Source organism: Kryptolebias marmoratus, linkage group LG10 (genome assembly GCF_001649575.2).
Source record: "Kryptolebias marmoratus isolate JLee-2015 linkage group LG10, ASM164957v2, whole genome shotgun sequence".
Lineage (NCBI taxonomy): Eukaryota > Metazoa > Chordata > Actinopteri > Cyprinodontiformes > Rivulidae > Kryptolebias > Kryptolebias marmoratus.
The window spans coordinates 21,131,646-21,148,026 of record NC_051439.1 but is presented as its reverse complement, the minus strand read 5'-3'; the positions used below and the strand labels follow the sequence as shown (position 1 = coordinate 21,148,026).

At 42.4% G+C, this 16,381-nt stretch overlaps 3 protein-coding genes across 4 annotated transcripts in view; 2 read left to right on the top strand and 1 right to left on the bottom strand.

Annotated features, from left to right (window-relative positions):
* Positions 1 to 272: 272 nt before the first annotated feature.
* On the bottom strand, positions 273 to 3,157 carry alkbh1 (alkB homolog 1, histone H2A dioxygenase). The gene is made up of 6 exons (XM_017431666.3): positions 3,000 to 3,157; positions 2,598 to 2,706; positions 2,182 to 2,344; positions 1,784 to 1,874; positions 1,409 to 1,602; positions 273 to 1,330 (listed from the first exon to the last, which is right to left on the bottom strand). Exons 1-6 carry the CDS (start codon positions 3,135 to 3,137, stop codon positions 889 to 891), a joined length of 1,137 nt encoding a protein of 378 aa, XP_017287155.1. The 5' UTR covers positions 3,138 to 3,157; the 3' UTR covers positions 273 to 888.
* A 167-nt stretch (positions 3,158 to 3,324) lies between these two features.
* Positions 3,325 to 5,119, top strand: LOC108245047 (SRA stem-loop interacting RNA binding protein). The gene is made up of 4 exons (XM_017431673.2): positions 3,325 to 3,432; positions 4,084 to 4,142; positions 4,363 to 4,470; positions 4,730 to 5,119. Exons 1-4 carry the CDS (start codon positions 3,366 to 3,368, stop codon positions 4,808 to 4,810), a joined length of 315 nt encoding a protein of 104 aa, XP_017287162.1. The 5' UTR covers positions 3,325 to 3,365; the 3' UTR covers positions 4,811 to 5,119.
* A 948-nt stretch (positions 5,120 to 6,067) lies between these two features.
* Positions 6,068 to 16,381, top strand: part of adck1 (aarF domain containing kinase 1) — a 36,260-nt gene continuing 25,946 nt past the window's right edge. Inside the window, exons 1-4 of one of the 2 annotated variants that reach the window (XM_025009472.2) lie at positions 6,068 to 6,312; positions 6,490 to 6,604; positions 7,243 to 7,381; positions 8,046 to 8,129. In XM_025009472.2, the coding sequence (XP_024865240.1) occupies positions 7,250 to 7,381; positions 8,046 to 8,129 (216 nt within the window). In that variant the 5' untranslated portion in view covers positions 6,068 to 6,312; positions 6,490 to 6,604; positions 7,243 to 7,249. The remainder of the gene's footprint in view (positions 6,313 to 6,489; positions 6,605 to 7,242; positions 7,382 to 8,045; positions 8,130 to 16,381) is intronic. The other variant, XM_017431660.3, reaches the window with a different exon arrangement.

Genomic DNA, 16,381 nt, shown 5'->3' with positions numbered 1-16,381 from the left:
ACATTTATGCTCATTGAGATATTTTTCATAAAGATGCATGTTAGAGTGTTTGGACCCTCTCATCATCCTGCAACTGTTTGTCACAGTCTACACATCTGTAAGTTGTTGTTTTTTCCAAGATCACACTCTGCTCTGTAAGGTTTATCAAGTCAAATTAGCAAGAACAAATCTCAGAATCTCAAAGAGAATTTTCTGCAGTTTTTGTTTATTCAGTGATTTGGTGCCACCTAGTGAGCACCATCTGCAACTGCAACCGCTCTGACATACTCAGACTGACAATCATTTGTTTAGAAATGAGCACATTAATAGAGACATCTTATCTCATTGCAGCATCAGAAACAGGTTAGATTTATTTATTTAATCAGGCGAACCCCACTGAGATCGCAGGTCTGTTTTCCAGGGGAGGCCTGGCCCTGAAGGCAGTTTTTGGTCTGTGGGAGGAAACCGGAGTAGCTAGAGAAAACCCACACAAACACGAGAAGAACCCCAGGCCCAACCCAGGGCTTGAACCCGGGACCTTCTTGCTGTGAGACAACAGTGCTGACCACTAAGCCGCCGTGCTGCCATGTATGGAGGAAAAGCTTGTTAAAACAAACAAGTGAGAGGAAAACGTGACTTGACCCATCAGGTGAATTTCTTTTCTTTGCTCAGATGTCAGTCTGATGTTGCAACAAACTGCTGGAATTTTACAGAACATCCTGACTGCACTCAGCTTTATTAGACTGAAAACTGATCGTTTAGCAAAGATTTAAAAGTTAAAACCAGATAGAATAATTTATTTAAATGTTTTTTTTATTTTTGACAGAGCGAAAGGAAATAAAATATCACAGTTTTTGTGAGGGAACACTGTGGTTGAAGAAATCTGTGTCATAACTCTGGCAGTTGTTTTCACGTCTCTTTAGTCTCAGCAGAGTCACTGACGCTGCAGCTCCTCTTCCTCTTCCCTCTGTCTCCGTCCCCTGACCCATCGTGGTACCCAACCGTTCGGCCTTCGTCGTCCCTTTGGACAGAAGCAGGGGACGTCTCTGGGAAGCTTTGGCCCGGCCCCAGCACCTGTCTGACAGTCACGTTTACCCTGGAGCTCTGGATGTACCTGGAGCACACGGCCCAGTCTTCCTCAGGTACCGGTTCCAGCAGCGACGACGCAGAGCTGAAGTCTTCCAGAACGGCCGCACGCTCCAGAGGCGCCGGGACGATGCGTGGGACAGCGTGGTACAGCAAGCGGCTCGGTCCGGACATCACCATCACGTCACCACTGTGCATGAACATGGCAGTGGGGGGGTCCTGTTTGCGGGGGCCACCCAGGAGGAAAATGGCAGACTGTCCAAAGCTGTCCAAACACAACAACAGCGATGAGAACCTACTAACCAAACCCATCAGAACAAATAAAAACTGCTCCTCCTCTCACCTGAGCGACAGCAGAGGCCAGGAGTGATCGAGCTCCGACTCGTCCACGTGGATTCCCAGAGACGAATCGGATCGGTAGTAGTTCAGGATGGCGGCCTCGGAGCTGAATCCTGGAAACCCGCAGGCAGCCGTTATCCTAAAGGAGAGCGCGTGGAGATCTGTGGGGAACGGAGTGAAACGATGGGCAGAGTAAGTCTGTGAATGGAAGAACAGCAACCAAAAAAGGTCAAATTTGGGGAAACAAACACAAACAGTCCAAAAATATAATTCAAACTGTAAATAAAATTATTAATTCATTGCACGGCAGTTTACATTTGCACTTGTCTCTTTTATTGTTGAAAAATAGAGACATTTATTACCGAGGCCCCTTGCTGACCTTAGTGTCCCAGTTGTAATGAAATCCCAGAGTGACCCAGCGCAGTTTCTCCAGGAGAGTCTTTGTTTGTCTCTTTCCAGAAGGAGGAAGCCTGCGGAGGAAGGACAACAAGGAGAGTTTTCAGAAAGGCAGGTGTCAGTACGGTCTTCTGATCCGTAACTGGACGAGATTAGGAGCTTTTCAGAACCCTGCACTGACTTACCCTGCAGATTTCAAACTTCAAGTCATTTTAATCACTGAAATTTGACTTGGAGACACATGAGACTGCAGCCACATCTGCTGGTTGGCTGGTTGTAAAATGCAACTTTTGTGCCTAAAATATGACTAATTTCTCCCCTCTGTAATAAATGTTTGTTCAGATAATACACAGAGACTCTGAGCTGCGAATATTTTCCCACCTGAGGACTTCTGCGCTGCTGGCCCAGATGTCCTGGGTGTCAGACGGGGACATGTGCATGTCCAGGTTGCACACATTTGGTTTCTGGGGATACGTCTTCAAACACCGTCTGACCCAGCAGGCTTGGGAGCCTCGCAGGAAAGGATTGGAGATGAAGATGAACCCTAAACACAAAAATACTGTTAGAAAACGGGTCCGACATGTGAAGTGGTGTTATGTGATAAAACAGGATGTGCTGACTGAGCTGAGTGACGAGTTATATATCAACTAATACAGGTGGGGTCCTGGAGTGTGAATCTGAGAAGATTAACTGCAGGACAACAGAACACCTTCAGGTGATACAGGAATGATGAGCAGAACTCCAGAACAACAGGTGATGACAAATCGAGCCGTGGTTTATCCACCTGAGAGTCCTACCTGGGTATCCCTGCAGGCTGAAGGCTCTCCAGTCTCTGACAGGCTTCAGCCCAACGCTGGCAGCATCCTCATCCCTTACAGCAGCTGGGTTCAGTTTTACCGGAACTACCTGACAGTGTCACACACACACACACACACACACACACACACACAGAGATTTGTTTCATTTCAACTATTTCAGTTCTGTACAAACAGCAGCATGAGAGGACTTCATCAATCAGATGATCAGATGTCGTTTAGCAAGGCCAAACACCTCATTGTTTGGTTTTTTATTGTATTAAATCATAATAAAATGCAAAACAAAACATTACTGGTTCAGTTGGTAAATGTTCGTTTAAGAACCAGATTGTTTTGATTTTAATTCTTGTTCTTTTCTGTTAATGACTCCTCGGTTTTTCTGACCTTTTCTCCCGCTGCTCCGCTGCAGAAATCAGTAACATTTCTCAGATCTGGCGGAGGATCTCTCCTTTTGTAAAACTTGAAGATTTTCCTAAACGCATCCTCGCCACCATCCAGCACGGAGGCCGCCATCTTGGCCATGACGTAGCGTGACCTTTCAACTCCGGTCGTTTCCGGTTTACAATAACCTGCGTCGATTTACAAACCATAAATGAATCACATTTATTTTTTATTTTTTTATTTTATTAAATAAGTACAAGAAAATTATAATAGGGACTGCGTCAACTTCTCCCCCCGTCATGTTAGCCAGTACTGCGCATGCGTGGTCTCTACGTCATAGGTCATAGGTCAGTGAATGAAGGACGAAAGATGGCGGCGTCGAGTCGGAAGGTCTTCGAGGTTTTAGTATCTAAAGTACCCTGGACTGTAGCTAACAGTAAGTCCTGTTTATAACTGAAGTTTTATCTTAAATGTTTTACTTTTATTAAATGTTGAGTCTGCAAGACATGATTTAGTTTAACTTTTGATTTTAGGGTTTAGGTAACGTGCGAGGAGACACGCGTGACGTGAAAAACTCACGGTTCAAGTTGTATTTATTTATTTGTTTTTGGCATTTTATGATGTTTAATTGTCTCTGTTACGGTTCAGAGCAACATCAACACGGAGCTCGAAGTATTAAGCAATCTAAACCCTTAATGGAAATACACGGACGGTACCAGGAGCACTTTAGAAGCAACATATCCAGACATCCACAGTTTGTGATTATTCAAATTTTATTCTATTTGAAAAAACAGAATAAGACCACTCAGATCCAGTCCAGCTCAGACCTTAAAGTAAGACGTGTCTGTTTTTTGTTATCTGGGTTATTCTTCCTGCTTTAAGTTAATGTAGACTCTGATATTTTTTGGAATAATAATAAAAGAATAAATCTCATGTTGTGCAAAAATCTGCACGACTCAAGGCTTCCTTGCATGATCGCTGTGTTAATGAATACTTGTGGTATTTCAGGATACTAAAGCATCATTTGTTGAGTAATAAACTCAGAGTTTGTCTTTTAAGTCTTGATCTGGTTCTGTTTGCTTTGCAGAGGAGATAAAGGACTATTTCAGACAGTTTGGCCAAATAAAGCGTTGTTTTCTTCCATTTGTAAGTTTTCACACACTTTGAACACGATGCATGTTGACTCAAGTGTTGCACTTAATCCAGTTAAAATTGTAAGGTAGATGATTAAGAACTTAATGCAAATGTTTTGCCAGAACTTTAGTTGTTTTCCAGCTTTTATGATCATCAGCGCCGGTAATGTTCCAGGCTGACGGCAGCGGACATAAAGTTTCTTCTTCTTGAATGTGTTTCTGGGTTGAATCAGGACAAAGGGACGGGCTTCCACAAAGGGTACTGCTGGATCCGTTACTCAAACGAGGAGGGGCTGAACAATGCACTGGAGAAGGACCCTCATGTTCTGGAGGGCACAAAGGTAAAACTACTCTGTGTGGATTGGAGTCTTCACTGATATGGAAAAAAGCTGAGCTAATGCTCTAATTGGGCTCATTTAAAGCTTATTTTCATCCAGAGTCTAAAATGGTGCTTGGTAATTTTAATAATTAAAAAGAAAGAGGTTTTACAGAAACAAGTTTCTGTTTTGAGCTTCCTTCCATTCTTTAAATGAATGAATCTCAGTGTGAAATGAGACTGCATGTACGCTTTGTTTACCTGATGATGTTCTCTGATTCCAGCTTCAGGTTCAGAGGAACACTCGAATGTTTGTAAGGTCGAAGTTCAACAAAGATGGTGACAGTGACGGTGACTTTGACTGAAGCTCGGTGGTTCCGCTGTGTGGATGAGACCGACGAGATGTTCTCTTGTTCTGCGATCCCGGGTCACTGAGATGGCTTTCATTCCTGCTGCCTCAGCTGCTTTGTTTTGGTCAGACCAGCGTTTGGCGTTTGGTCTCAAAATGTTTTTCTTTTTTGAGTGAACATGAGCAGCTTTTAGAGCCGTTCGGGGATAAGTTCTGTATTTGTATTTCTTTACTGTCACACCTCATCATAAAAACATGTCAAAGACAGCTTGTATATTCATCAAATTTCCTGTCAGGTAATAAAGACGATGTTAATTTCCTTAAATGTGGTTTCATTTTGCAGTTCTTTATGACTCATGTGTGGACACTAAGCATGGGCTGTGGCTGGATTAAGTCCTGCAAGGAGATAACCACAGTAACTGTTAACCTTCTGATTTAAAGCAGACAGAACAGATTTCTGAAGCTTTAGGTCTCTCACACAAAAAAACTTCATGTTTTCTTGTCAAAACAAATTGGAACTAAAAGTTTTTTTAATGTACTTTGAACCTAACTAATGACAAAAAAATACTGTATTGCAGTATTAATATTTAGCAAAATCTATATTTTTTCTTTTCCTTATTTCTACTAGAAAAAAAAGGTTTAGTAAATCTTTCAGTTTGAGAACTGAGGAGTCAGGGTTTCTTGCCGTCCGTGAATGCATCACCGGTTGACTGACTTCATGCATAGACATAAAACACATAAATGTTGCATTCAGCACGCTGCAGCCATGTGTCAACATGCCGGCCATCTTGGAAGGAGAGACGGGCCCAGTTAACCATTCAGGTGAGCATGGATTTTATTTTTCCTGTTGATTAAAGTTAAATAAAGAACTTAATGAGCAGTGTTTTTCATTGTTGACCATCACAATATTAATAAAAAAACCTTTCATGACCCAATTAGCCTATTTATGCATTAATGTAAAGTTATATGTATGCTAATTTTGCAAAGTATCTATAAAAAATGCATATACATAAGCAAAGTTATTGCAGAAAAATTTTAAAACGACTAACCATTAAATTAGATTCATCATGTTTTATTACAAATGTATTTTAACATTAATATTTCACATTAGCACTCTTCCAGTGAAATAAAAAGTAACGTTGGTTCTGGTTAGTTTCTCTCCCCAATATGGCGGCGTCAGAAGTCTAGCTAAGCGGCGTCTAGCGCTCTCGTGTCTGTGTGACTTTTTGTGAACCGTTCTGACCGTGACGTACGTGATGGCGTCATCGCAGTTACCGGAAGTGTAGTTTAAAACCTGTCGTAACTATTACAAATAAAGCCAAATTCTGCACTACGTGAACGCAGACGGTCTGAAAACACTAACTAGCAGTCAGATTGTAACCTGGTTGTTTTCCACTATCCCGTGAGCTGAATGCTTAATCTAAAATCCTTCGGTTTCTTTTCAATAAGAACTACATTATCCAGATTTATTTCCTGACGTTTCAAAACAGAACGGCGAGGAGGTCAAAAATAAAACCGGTAAGTGAGGAAGAATAATGTGGTTGTTGTTGAATGTAAAGTATTCTTGCTAGCAGCTGACAGCTCAGTGTGTCTGTGTGTGTGTGTTTGTGTGTGAGTGTCAGTTTGTTGTGTGTAGCTCGTTCACACACGCCTGTTACTAAACGCTTGCATAACTCTCATATGATCGGCGTTCAGGTCGCAGCCATCATGATGGACTGAACGCTTCTTGGGCTTTTAACGAACGCACGAGACCCACGTGTTTCACCTGAAGCCGAGGAGCACCTGGTTCTCACCTGCCGCAGCCCGCCAGGTAAACGGCCCGCCGTTTTAACCGCGACAGGAGGGGGGATTTCTACCCGAACCTGCCTCTGGCTGCGTGGGGGTGGTCGCCGAACCGAAGAGCAGACTCTTTACTTCTTATTATTACTTCTTATTTGTCGTTTAAATCCGCGCGCCACCGTGCGCACAAACAGGATAACTCTGAGTCTGTAAATATTTGAACGCAACTTGGTGAACAGCTGATGAGCTGAGGGTTACTGACTTTGATCAAGGGCTTTCCAGCTTCATTTTAAAGCTGGCAGCAAACTGGAAACAAACATTTAAAGGTACTCATTGCAAAGCATGAAATCAAATTTGAAATGCAAATCTGAAATGCGGGTGCGCACTCAATGTAAATAAAGCAGTCTGCCGTCTCGTGATTGACCTACGTTAAGGTGGACGGCTTTTGCAAAACTTCTGCTGTTTTTATTCATTTTTATTCAGGACAAGTTGGCATTTGGTCACAAATTCTGCTTAAACATTTTAATTTGAAGGGCACATTAATATTGTTCCTGTTTCCTGACGGCGAGTCCCATTCAGCCATGAATAAAAACATGTTTTTTCAGTGCCTATCATTTTGTGAACCTCCTTTGGGGATGTTTTTTTTTTATTTTTTTTATTCCCCTGCAGTCCCCTGATGGCGGTCCGGCTCCTGAAAGTCTCCTCTCTGGCCACGGCAGCGTTTGCCTCCTCTGGGTTTTACCTCTACACCAAACAGCTGGACATCAACGACCTGAGCGTGATCCGCTTCGGACGAGCCGCAGCCACTGTGAGTTCACGTTGACTTCTGGTGTTTCAGCTCACTTCATGTTTAATTAGATGCATCGATCTCTGATTGTCGTTGAATATATAATATTAAAAATATGACTTTGAGAAAGACCTGCTCTTGAAATTGGAACAAATTTCCCCGTGTCTGAAGCAGACCTTCACACCAGTTCAGTATAAATAAATGTGTAAAAAACAGCATCTGATTGGTCACATGGCTCTCAAGCAGCAATTCATTTGTTACTGGTCTTAATGACTGACTGGTTAGAAAGACAGCTTTACTTTCAGATGATCAGAGATCTTTTTTATAGAATACACCTGCAATAAAGACTTTTCACTTTAGTGGGACACAGTTTTTAACCTTGGAGAATAATCTCCTTTGTGCTTCTGATTATTGGACTGACTTTAAAAAGACATAAATGCTGGGGTTGAAACTTAAATTAATTTTAAAAAATAAACTTGGAGTGCAGACGTTCAAATGTCTCCCATTGGCTGAGGTCCAGATGATCTTCAGTCCTCGATCCCCAAAAGACTAAGAAAACATCCAATCTGTGCAAAACTACGAGTCTAAACTTTAACATGTTTAGTTGATTTCTGGTTGATTGTTTTAAGGAAAAGATGAGCCGCTGACTCCTAACGTTTTGTTTTCATGTTCTTTCTGTCTGCAGACGGTGGTGATCAGCTACGACTACCTGACAGCTTTCAAACACGTGGAACATGGCACCCAGGAGTACTGGACCCTCAAATCTGAGGTGATGTTTGTATCTGAAGGGGGGAGATTTCTGGACCGAGTGACATCACAGTCATTCAACATGGGTTTTATTTTATCTTGGGTTTAATCAAGTGGTTGCATTTTTTTTCAATCAGGATTTGAGGAAAAGAAGCGTTCACACAAACCCCAAACATGAAAAAACAGCTTCAGGCAATGTAGTTTTAAAATCAAAATATGAATATAGATCTGATTCTGTCAGAAAGGTACATGATGCTGATGAACTGTGTGTGTGTGAAGTGAATAGTTTCTGGGACGGTGGGACAGTGTGCTGACATAAAGAGTGATTTGTTCTGGTGTTTGTTAAAAGGTCGCAGCTCAGGTTCACTCAGGTGAGCGCCGCAGTAAAGGTCAGAGACTCGCGGAGCGCCGCTGCTGCTGCAGGAGCTCTGCAGTGAACCCTGAAGAGCGCCGTTCAGCATGGCTGGCCGTATGAATGGGACTCAAACGCTCAGACAAGTGCTGCAGCCCCCCCTGGGCCCCACTGGTCAAGCCTGGCTGCGCTCGCTGATTAGAATTAATGCATGCTGCTGATTTATTCCACAGAGGAGGCTCGGCTCCTAATTATCATGAAGTCAGAGAGGTGAGCCGTCAGATCTGCAGCTCCGTGTTTAGTTTCCTTTTTCCTGCAGTGTCATGTTTCTGTTGCACACTCCGAGGACAGCAGGTGGAGGTAGAAGACTCGATAAGGTCAACTTTATTTCAAATCCAGGCCGAGTGCTCTTCAAAACCTGATAAAATTAAAGGCCTAGCGTTCTTTGAAAGAATGCATGCCACCCATCACTTTTCATGACTACGATTATCTTGTGTTGAGAAAAGACAGTTGGAGCCATTTTGGTCAAACCTTGAAAACATTTTTACTGATAGAGTGTGATGAATTGTAATTTAGGAATTTCTTTATCAAGATTTTCTTGTCTGAGTCACCAGAGTCAGAAACTTATCAGCAGATATTTAGGCTTGAATAGCCTGTCTTCATCAGTAGTTCTCAAGGTTCTTGTGCCCTTTAAAACTGCAGTAATGTTGACTAGTTGAACACAAAAGAAGAAGCACCAGGCCTCAAAATAACACTTCCAGCAAACGAGCAGCATCTGAAAGTCATGTCTTTAAGAAGCAGGGAGGATTCCAGCAGAAAGTCCACCCTTCATCCTTCTGTAGGACGAGTTTTCAGCTAATAGTTCTTTGGGAATCAATACCAGCGAACAGGTTAAAAACAGATGAAGCCGTTTTCCCAGCAGCTCCTGGCTTCCAGCTTTATTTTTCTTGTTGTGATTTCTTGTTTGAGTGAACAGTTAATGAGCTCCTGTGAGTGCACGTCTTCTTCTCGTCGTCCTGTTGGTGTGTTCATCACTCAGCGGAGCAGCCAGCTGCTTTCTGCGGCTCTTGGAGAGCTTGATTCAAAAGCCACTTGAGCAGCCAGTCTTCCAGCCTCATCAAAGGCTTCCCTGAGCGACCCGAGGGGCCATTCACAGCCAATTAGAGAGCGCTCTGCTGCCCGTTAAATAAGAGCCGGAACGTGCCTATGGAATCACATCTGCGGCTGTTATTCATGACATCTGTATGTTAAATAAAGTCAAAAGGTGCACTGGCTCCGGTTTAAAGTCAACATAAAATCTAAGTTAATATGGAAATGTTTTGTTCTCTATTTATAGACTCAATTATGGGGCCTTACAAAGACAAAAAAGTAATTTTCATGTATTCTAAGTTGGATTTACTTAAATATTTCTAACTGACTTATGTCATCAAAGTCCTCTGATATTTCCACCAGTATCAGTAAAACTTGTTTTAGCTCAGAAACCTGTTTTTTCATTATATTCCCACAGGTTATCTTTTAGAAAAAACTGTCTGCTTGATTAGGTTCAATAACTTCCAACTCCTGTGTTTTACAGGCATCTGTTTCAAAAAAAACCTTCAGACAGATAAAAAACAAACAGTTGTCGGTGGGTTTAAAGTCATTCTAACGGGAGAAAAATACTTTTTCTGGATCCCAGAGGAACATTTAACAAGTCCAGTTGCATCCTGACTCTAAAAAAACACCTTAAGTAAACTAAAACTACTTTAATTCAAAATCTAAAACAGATTTAATTTGTGTATTCCATCAGTGTAATTGCTGTCTGACTGACAGTTTGAGTTATTTTCTTCCTGCATTCACTCTCTCGTCTGTTCTGATTACAGAAAACTGATATTATGAATGATATAGTTGGACACCACTTCTGTCTTTTGGTCCTTCCACGTGTCCTTCAGGTCCAGTGAGTCGAATCAAAGACAAAACAATGGAGACAGATTAAAATGCACGTCAGTCGGAGGAAAAAGGACCATAAACAAGAGCGAGTGCTGCCTGATAGAGATAGGTCTTTATCTGTGTAATGATTATGCAATCGTCTCCTTCTCCTCTTTCACTGCCCCCCCTCAAAGGGTACAGGCTTCTATTAGCATCTCATTACAAGCCATGCCAACAGATGATTGGGAAATTAAATGTAGCTTACTTAATGCAAATGAATAATGCATGAGCGACGTTTGAGGCCTCGGGGCAAGTTTGGAAGCTTTGGACGTCTTTAAATATAAAGATTTTGAAATGCAGTGATTATAAATGGCTCATTTTAAACGTGAAGGACTTCATATATCACAGAGTCAGGTGTCACCGTTGTGCTGCGTGTTTATTTCTGTCTTCTGTTTGTTTTCAATAGAAGCCATCTAATTGCAAAGCAGCATTGTGTTATCGTCTGAGGGTGTTTATTCAGTGCAGGTCCTGTGAGCCGAATGGTTTTCACAGGTTAAAATGATGTGATTTATTAGCGGCTCTTTCCCTTCTTGCTAACACCGCTTCACGTCGGATGGCAACCCTGCCACGCTCGCCACAACCTCAGAGAACGTTTGGAAAACCTCCTTAAGATGCAGGAGAGCATTCTGGGGATGTGTAACAGCAACTCTCCTGCGCCCTCACTACGCTTTTTACATCAGCTTAACGTCCCTACGACGGTCCCATCATGTTCGCCCTCAGTGCAAGCCCCACACGGGACACTTCTCAAAGATCGTGTCAGGATGCAGCTCTGCGCTCGAAGATTGCTCCACTGAGCACACATGTGATTCCCATTGTGGGAATATTGTGCTCCAGACCACAATGAGAACACATGCTTTTTGTTTTTTGTCTACAAGGTGAATGAATATGAGTGAGAATGTAAATTGGTTGTTGCGGTCCTGTTAGCTGTAGTAGAAGCCGTGCACAGCTTGCAGAAAGTGCATTCTTAGCTGCGCACATTATTTTGTAACCACCTTGGCAGCTGAGCCCACATTTAAGGTTAATCTGCTGAAATATAGTTTTTGAAATGAAACGTTTTTTGACAACACGAGCGTGGTTTTTAGACTCAGATGTTTTCTGTCATTAATGAGCTCCCGTACAGGAGTGAGATTAAAGCTCTAGCTCTCCTGAGACAGGTTGGAGACAACTTTGTGACTATATTGAGAGCAAAGTTGTTGCATAATGTTTTTTTTGGGCATGTTCAGAACTGATGTGACAGGGCTGCCTGCGTCTTTGACTCGAGCAAGGAAGTCGTAGACTCCCCATGAATGCTGTTCGTCAGCTACTTGCAGCCTATTGAGATTCCACCTATAGGGTTGTATTTTAGCCTGTCATGGTTCAAATTCTCTTCGAACAAGCTGCGCCGTCATGGATAAGCTGCCACCACGCTCCATCCAGGACCCAGATGTGCTGCCAGCATGATAATAAATCCCAACCTTACTTTAGATGTTTTGTATCTGCTCAGAACTCTCCACAGCTTATCCTGCTTGATTGCATGTAATATAGAAGCCACTGCAGTCTTAGTATGCTTCAGAAGACCTCACCATGATTTTGCACAAACCACCCGTGATGCAGCTGATTGATTGATTGATTTTCTGACGTCATAGAGGGATCCACGTCATCCAGCGTGACGGTTGTGTAACACTCAGCTCATAAAGCTCACTGTGTGATTTTAAAGTAAGTAGAACTGAAAGTAGTGGTCAAAAAAAAGGGCAGCGATCCATCAGATCCTTAACTACCTGGCATCCAGAAGTCTGAAAAGGCAAATATGATTCCTTGAAAGTATATCGTATTCCAAACTTCTTAATGCTTTACTGGCACCGATTGTTGATTAAAATGAGTTAAAAATGTTACTATATCAGGTGTTATTTTGTGCAGGCCTTACACAGCAATTAGCTGCAGGATGAAGCTGAGTTTCAGCTCAGTGTCTAAGACGAATGCTGCGACGGCAAACGGAGAGACGGGCCGAGCGTCTGATTGTTGAGTCAAACTGAAAGCCCACAGAAGAAGAGCTGAGAGAACCGCGCAGGTTAGGAGTCTATTTTAAGGGCCAGAGAGAGAGGAGTAGGAGGAGAAGCTGGGGACATGATGAACTGTTGACAGTGAGGACAAACACACATTGATGTCTAATGACCCCCCCTCCCCACTTCCTCTGCAGCAGGCAGAGCAGAGCAGAGCGGCTGGAGGCGAGCAGCCATTTTGAAGGTGGCTTTTCATGGCTGAGATGAAAAGGAGAACAAAACGCTGATTCACTCGGCACATCTGCACCGTATCATGCAGATTCTGTCTCAGCACCACCCAAAGGTTAAAGATAAAGAGTTGCCTTTTCCCCCGCTCCACTGAATGTGTCTGAGCTCGTCACAGTAATACGGAGGCACCGCGGGGGGAGAAATCAAAGGCTTGGCTGATGCTGATTCCTGACTTCTCACCAGAGGAAATATCTCTCTTTATATCAGCTGCTTCTCTGGCTGTGAGCACTGCTGTATTTTCATTTGGCTTCTCCTTGATTAAACTGATGCTCTTATACCTGCCAAAAACTGAGACGATTATAAAACACTGCAGATATGGACCTGCAGCTTTGACGAGCCTGTGCATATACATGTGTGACAAAGCAGTTCGTAGCATGATTGTTTGGACACATTCTTTACTGTTCGGGTCAATTTTAGGCATCACATTTGCATCACAATTAAATTTAGGAAACAACACTGGCTTGGTTCCAGTGCACTGATCATCATTCAGTTCTGATCTTGACAGCTTGCATGTTTTCATCCACAATCACAAGATGTAAAATGATACCCACATACAGTTTTTAACAGTTAATTTGTCCAAATAATTAACTGATATTAAGAAATTTCTAAATCATAGCAGCAGCCGTTTCATTTAAGCTGCAATCATACAGTCCTAAGATTTTACACATTAGGAGAAAATAAAGTTCATGGGGCCTTTCCAGGTCAACAACACAGCTTATTACAATGTATTGTGATCGATTTAACAAAAACAACGGCAAAGCAGGTTCTCAGTTCCCATATTGCTCCCCTTGTCTGCTGGGATGAAAACCGGTTCCTGAGGACCACCTGTGGGGGTGTCAAGTAGTCATTATTAGAGTCTGAAGTCTTTGTTCTGTGTTCGTTTCTCCTGGACAACAGAGCCGAGGGAATATTTTTAATAAATGAGCTTGAATGTGCAGCTCTTCAGCTCCATTTGGTTCTTAGTCATTTCAATAAACCAAATTCTGGAGGATGGGAAAGTCACTGGAAGAATATTATCATATGATGACAATTTACTGTTTTTTTATTATTTGTTTGTTTAATTGAGATGATATTGTCCATTCCTATTGAAACAGGTGTATAGTTTCCATCAGTGTCAGGGTCTTTTCTTCTTAGCGTTTGGTTTTTAAGATATGATTAACTGTAAAAGAGATTTTTTTTTTAGCAAAAACAAGCCAAATTAAGCTGTAGTGAGCCTACAGCAGATAACTCTCCTTCCCCTCCTTCCTGAAGGTTGTTGGGGTCTTTGGTGGTTTGAGATGTCAGTGAGGAGTTTTCAAACCTTCACATATGTAGAAGAAACTAAACAACAAACTACACAAAAGTATGGCACTTCACAGGAGAGCTGTCTCTTCAGGTCAGGACCTTTATCTTAAGGATAAGGGACACTCTTTTGAGGACAGTAGTCTACACATTTTGGACAGAGAGCAGAATAAATGATTTGAGAGAGGTGTGAAATAAGCCCTGTGTTTCAACATTAAACAAAGGAGGAAGTTTCATGTCACCTTTTCAGTAAATACAGTGTAGCTTTGGGCCTTTTTCCCCTGTCAGTTTCACATCGATCACCTCATGGATGTCAAAAAAAGCCTTTATCATGTGAACTAAACCAACAAAGGGAGAGTGATTTGCATGTGAGTTCAACTACCATAAACAGAGCAGCTCACAGCAGCTTTAAAGCTTGAATCTCCGCAATTTTTAGTTTGGAATAAAAAGCTTTTTAAAGAGAAGTGAAATGTCCTAAAAAACAAGAAAAGAAAACTGGTCACCTGGATGACTGAGAACCTTTATCAGCATCCAAAGCAACTTTTTTTACCCAACAACAAACAGCTCATTGGTTTTCTTTTGGATCCTAACAGGAACTGTAAATTCATTAATGCTCATTGGTACAGGCTGAAATCAGAAAGTGTTGCACTTCACTGTTCCACCAGCAGATGGCAGCATTGGCTGCATCTGTCAGAGCATCAGGACCGAGGGGAGTGCTCAGATTAGATAAGTGTCCACCGCCTCTCCTGGAGCTCTGGCTCTTGTGAGGGACATGCTATGTAAATAGCGGGTGGGGCCAGATAACTGCTGACCTTGACGAGCTCGTGGCACCAGCTTATCGGCCAAACAAGTCTGAGGCGGGAAAATCCTTCAGGGATGTGGATGAGGAAGCGTTTAACATTTGCTTCCCGGCTGCCTGCTGTGGTTACATCATGGCTGACAAGCTGGTCTCCAGCAGCAGCGTAAACACTCCATTTCTCTGCCGCGGCTGTTCTTTTCCTGTACCAGGCGGAGAAGATATCCCACAGCAGCTGGCACAACGCCTCAAAGATTTCAGACTTTTTTTTTTTATAGGAGTGGCCACTCCATGTGGTTCATAATCTGTGTTTAAGACAAAATCATTGTCTTATAAGACGACATAAACAGATAAATCCTAAAAACACTCAACTGTTGGGTCGTTTGTCGTTCACGCCGCACACACATCACAGGAGCTCAGCCAAGTGATGGACATGCTTGTTGTTGCCATGGTGACCAATGAAGTCACTGAAGTCGACTGTCTGTTAGAGGTGTGTGTGTTTGTTATATTTGTGGATTGTCTCTGTTTTTTGGTTTTCAGTTGGTTCTGTTGCAGCTCGAGTTACAGAAACACGCTGCACACCTAAACTGAAACACTTGTTCGTTTTTTACAGGTGAAGCCGCGAGGATCGGCCAAGACCATTTCCACCTGGCTTTGTTTCCATACATGCTTCATGAAGGTGTGCAGAGGTGTGTTTGAAACCAGACAACCACAGCGTGTGTTCTGCTCGCATTACTGCGGAGAATAAAAATGAGTTAAAAAAAAGAAAGAATAAATAAGGCAGTGCAGGAGAGGAGCTGGTCTCAGCCTGGTCAGATATTTGAAACGTGTTACAGAACAAGCCGCTGGATGGCTTTTCCTCTTTTAGAGGTTCGAAACTCGAGGCTTCTATAGTGAAGAAAAAAGATGAATCTGACTGAAGTGAGGATTTAAAGCATCACAGAAACAGTGATTACCTGTGAAAACCGCTTCTTACCTTTTGATAACTGAATAACTCAAGTCATTTGATGGTTGTTGGGGTGGATCAATATTTAGTCGTTAGCAGACTGAGACAGCTGCAGAATGTAAAAACAAGACAAACGTCCACGTTTTACTGAGGAAGGATTTTTCTGCATTTCTTTGCACCTAATTTCTGGTCACAACACCGGCTCGTATACGGTTGTGATGATCAGGATGCTGGAGGTGACCTGCGACTTCTACCAAACCTGCATCTAATGATCATGTGAGCACCGGGACTGAATGATCTGTCCTTCCATTCATGTGGATAATGCTTTTAGAGGTCAACAGGTGCCAGTTTTTCTCTGGCCAGTGCCGATCTTTAGAAATCATTGCTTCCGATGGCCGACGCACAACATCAGTTTCTTTTTTTTTTCTTTATTTGTTGCCAAACCCTAACCCTAAATATACTGTACAGCTGTGTCACACGGCTTCGAGGAATTAGTTTTGAGTTTTGGTGCAAACAGGCATTAAATAATAAGAGCAATTCAAATATTAACAAAGGCTAGGACTGTAAATGTAAGAAAGTGTCCTGAGAGTTACAGGATTAGTTTGATATAGACAAACCCAGAGGAGGAGGTTTAACTTCTTAAACATCCTAAACAGCATCTTCATCT